We start from the raw sequence: 4404 nt of genomic DNA on the forward strand, positions 1-4404 counted from the left end.
CCATTGCACTCCAGCCTGGGCAACAAGAGATTCCATCACAAAAAATAAATAAATAAAATAAAATAAATAAAAAGAATCTCATTGTGCAACATTTGCTGACATTAAGGCACCAAAATTTCTACAAATGTTACCATTTATCGTGACCTATGTGGCTAATACGATCCGAATTACCCTTAAGCTCTTGATTTAAGGTCCATATATACCATTTCCAAAACACTCTAGAATCAGCCACATCTCGTAACGTCCACTGCCCCCAGTGCCCACCAGGACTCACCTAGACCAGACCAGTTGCTTCTACCCGGTCTCCCTTTAGCTGCCCTCAAACCCACAGTCTGTCTCCCCACAACAGCCAGATCACACTATAACCTCCCAGTTGAAGACACTTTAATGGCTCCCAAAGTCCTTTCTAGAGTCTCTGATGGCAGGGACTCTGGGAAAGCCCCCAGCCCAGTCCCCTCCCTTGCCCAGATAAACCTTGGCCAAAAATGCACATCGGTGGGCACAACTTCTAACTGTTCTCCTTTAAGGAGAGGCCTCCGGTGGGCCTACCAAACCTAACTTACAGGGACACCCAGGAGCTTTACCTGGGCCTTTGCCATTCTTTTTTTTTTTTTTTGAGATGGAGTCTCACTCTGAGACAGGGTCTTGCTCCGTTATCCAGGCTGGAGTGCAGTGGTGCAATCATAGCTCACTGCAGCCTTGAATCCCTGGGCTCAAGCGATCCTCCTACCTCAGCCTCCTATGTAGGCCTACAGACCCACACTACCAGCCCCAGCTAATTTCTTTTTTTTTTTTGAGACAGAGTCTCGCTCTGCCGCCCAGGCTGGAGTGCAGTGGCCGGATCTCAGCTCACTGCAAGCCCCGCCTCCCGGGTTGACGCCATTCTCCTGCCTCAGCCTCCCGAGTAGCTGGGACTACAGGCACCTGCTACCTCGCCCGGCTAGTTTTTTTGTATATTTTTTAGTAGAGACGGGATTTCACTGTGTTAGCCAGGATGGTCTCGATCTCCTGACCTCGTGATCTGCCCATCTCGGCCTCCCAAAGTGCTGGGATTACAGGCTTGAGCCACCATGCCCGGCCCCCAGCTAATTTTTTAATTTTTTTGTAGAGTTGGGGTCTTGCTATTATATTGCCCAGGCTGGTTTTGAACTCCTAGCCTTAAGCAAGCTTCCGGCCTCCCAAAGTGCTGAGATTAGGGGTGTGAACTACTGCACCCAATCCTTTGTCATCTATCTTTTCTTCACTTTGAGAAAAGTGAGAAAATTAAGACTTAGTTACTATGACAGTTAAGCAACTATTACAATCACCAAGGTCAGGGTCATGTTCTCCCACCACCCCAGCTCCCAACCCCCAGGACCCAGGGACTTACCTGATTCCACGTAGCAAAGTTGACTTTATCAGCTGCATTAAAAGCCATGATGTTATATTTTTTGGTTGTATTCCTGGAGTGGATTAGAAGAGGTGGTGTCAATCCAATACAACAGTTCAATCATTAATTTAATGAATTAATGCGATTGAACCATTAATTCAATCAGCCATCCAACTGGATCATTAATTATATCAAATCATTAATTCAATCGCTCAATCCAATTGAACCATTAATTCAATTCAATCATTCCATTCAATTGAATCATTTATTCAATTCAATCACTCAACAAACCCACCGCGATTCATTCAGCCTGTTTTGCCTGGCAACACTGGATACAGAAGACTGCAAGGATTCGCAGTCTGCCAGAGAAGCTAGACCCCATCCCCTCTTGACCCCAGGCAGAAGAAGAGCAGATGGAGGGACAAAGATTTGGGGGAACTCAAGATGTGGAGATTATTGTGAACTCAGCCTTGGGGAGGAGGGAGGACAGGCAGGGGAGTGCTTCCTGGAGGAGGAAGATACTGGAGGTGAGTTTTGCAGAATCAACAAGAATTCACCCAGCAGAGTCACAGTTTAGGGGTTGCGGGGAGGCACTCATGGCAGAGGGAACAGGATGTACAAAGGCCTAGAAAGGAAAGATAGCCTGACCATTTTGAAACAGCACGAGGAATATGTCCTTACAGCTGGTCTGAGCATCAATGGACCGAAGGTTAGGCCAGGGGGCTGGATCGCCGTGTTACTAATGCACTCATTCATTCATTTGTTTAAAAAAGCAGTGTTGTCCCCAGGGAAGCCTCAGCTTAATCCCAGCCCTGCGCTCCAAGTCTCTCCCAGTCTGGAGGGAGAATCACAGACAGGGCCAGAAATGCCTGGCTAAGAAGACCGTGAAGGTTTTCATTTTTGGAGGGTGGAGAGGAGTGGGAGATGGGGCTGGGGACTTACTTGGGAACTCGAACGACGTATTCAGTGACATTCTGGCTGCTAGGGCCCTGCGGAAAGAGGAACCGGACGGTGAGTGAGGAGTTGCCGAGGTCGCCGTCGGGACCCCGGAACCCCAAATCCACACTCACTAGGGCCGCCATGGGCAATGGTCAGTGGTTCAGATCTGGTCCGACCCAGATTCCTTTCGTCTTCTCTGGCGTGCGCGTCCCTCGATCCCGGGGAAGCCGCCGCTCGCTGTCAGGTCTCTGTCCCTGAGCGAAGACCCCAACCCCAGGCGCCTCTGGCACTGGGATAAAGGTAACCGGAAGAGGCGCTCCAGCTACTCCGTCTACGCTTCTGCTGCCGCCTAACCCGGAAGCAAAACCCTACAGCGGCCGCGTCGCGATGGCAACCTTCTTAGCGACTGTGGCCGCCTCAGTGCGTAGTCACTTATGCTCCTCGGCGGCTATGGTCACCTCAAAAGGGCCACCACGGTCCCTTCTTGGACTCAGCAAACCCAGGCCGAGCCTGAGATAAACTAACCGGCCTCTGTCGCTGGCGCTCTTTTATACAGCACAGTTAACTTCATCAAATGGGTGACCGCCCTCCCTCGTGACGTCAGCACCCAAGGACCGCGGGGCATCCTGGGTAGGGAGAAAGAGAAGCGTCCTCCTTGCGGGCCCCCCAGGCACTTTGCGCGCTCCCAGGCACTTTGCGCATGCGCCATGTCGCTCTGGCCCTGGGGGGGGGCAAGAAGGCCGCGTCACCATAGCAACCGAGGCCTACTTCGGTAGGGTCGAACCGCCGCTTGGCTCCCCATGGGCCTGTTTGGGGTTCACTGCCTCTCCCTACCCCGAAGGGGTGGACCCCGTCATTGTCGCAAAATGACCGGGGCGAGGGCCCTTGTGACGTTGTGCCGAGCCAGGAAGGGTCAGAGCCTGGGCGGGGTCGGGGAGCGACCACCCCAAGGGCTGCTGGCTGGATGGGTCTTTGCAAGTCCAGGCTGCCCGAGATGGGCAGGGCTCTGAGGCCCCAGGAGAAGGGTAACGTCGCGGGGGCGGCTGGCTGGCTTCCTGGGGGGAAGGGAAGGAGGCTGCAGAGAACAGGAGGGAGATGCATCCCCTACCCCGTTCCAGGCATGCAAGCACGCCCCAGTCATGGCAGTAACACAAGTGCGCATGCTCACGGCGCAACCATTCATTGCTCCACTTCGGAAATACTCGAGCACCTCCTGGGTTCGGGGCCCCGCAAGGTGAATCTGTCAAACCAGCTCCCAACGGAGGGTTACAGTGTCCTCTCGAGGGTTACAGTGTCGTAGGGGAGACAGACTCATAACATGGGTATCTACAACCCAGGAAGGAGCAGGAGAAGCACAGTGGGCTCTGAGGGCTCACAGAAAAGGGGAGGTTTCAGTTGGGCACTGAGGGATGCATAGGAGTTGGCTAAGCAAAGGGAAGGGGAGCAAGACACAAAAGTTGGGCCATGAACTACAGACACCGTCGATGTGGCTGGTTTCATTTATTCCTCATCCACCACTAAATGTCAGGAACTGCCAACTCCTAGGAATATAGGAATGAGGGAGGCAGAAATAGTCCTTGCCCTCATGGAGTCGAGTCTGGCGTGGAGGAGACAAGAACAAGTAAACGGCCGGGCGCGGTGGCTCACGCCTGTAATCCCAGCACTTTGGAAGGCCGAGGGGGGCGGATCACCTGAGGTTGGGAGTTTGAGACCAGCCTGACCGACATGGAGAAACTCCGTCTCTACCAAAAATACAAAATAAGCCGGTCGTGGTGGCTCATGCTTATAATCCCAGCTACTCGGGAGGCTGAGGCAGGAGAATCGCTTGAACCTGGGAGGCGGAGATTGTGCTGAGCTGAGATCGCGCCATTGCACTCCAGTCTGGGCAACAAGAGTGAAACGCCATCTCAAAAAAAGAAAGCAGGAAGAAGAAAGAAGAAGAAGAAAAAAATAGCCGGGCCCGGTGGCTCAAGCCTGTAATCCCAGCACTTTGGGAGGCCGAGACGGGCGGATGACGAGGTCAGGAGATCGAGACCATCCTGACTAACACGGTGAAACCCTGTCTCTACTAAAAAAAAATACAGAAAACTAGCCGG

General features: G+C 52.8%; 1 protein-coding gene across 1 annotated transcript in view; it reads right to left on the reverse strand.

Annotated features, from left to right (window-relative positions):
* GTF2F1 (general transcription factor IIF, polypeptide 1, 74kDa) overlaps nt 1-3147 on the reverse strand; it is a 14886-nt gene extending 11739 nt beyond the window's left edge. The window contains exons 1-3 of the mRNA XM_011943626.1: nt 2440-3147; nt 2312-2358; nt 1370-1442 (exon numbers count right to left, since the gene is read on the reverse strand). Coding sequence (XP_011799016.1) covers nt 1370-1442; nt 2312-2358; nt 2440-2451 — 132 coding nt within the window. The 5' untranslated portion in view covers nt 2452-3147. The remainder of the gene's footprint in view (nt 1-1369; nt 1443-2311; nt 2359-2439) is intronic.
* Between the last annotated feature and the right edge of the window lie 1257 nt (nt 3148-4404).

This window comes from Colobus angolensis, unplaced genomic scaffold (assembly GCF_000951035.1).
Source record: "Colobus angolensis palliatus isolate OR3802 unplaced genomic scaffold, Cang.pa_1.0 Scaffold22, whole genome shotgun sequence".
In the NCBI taxonomy this organism is placed as follows: domain Eukaryota; kingdom Metazoa; phylum Chordata; class Mammalia; order Primates; family Cercopithecidae; genus Colobus; species Colobus angolensis.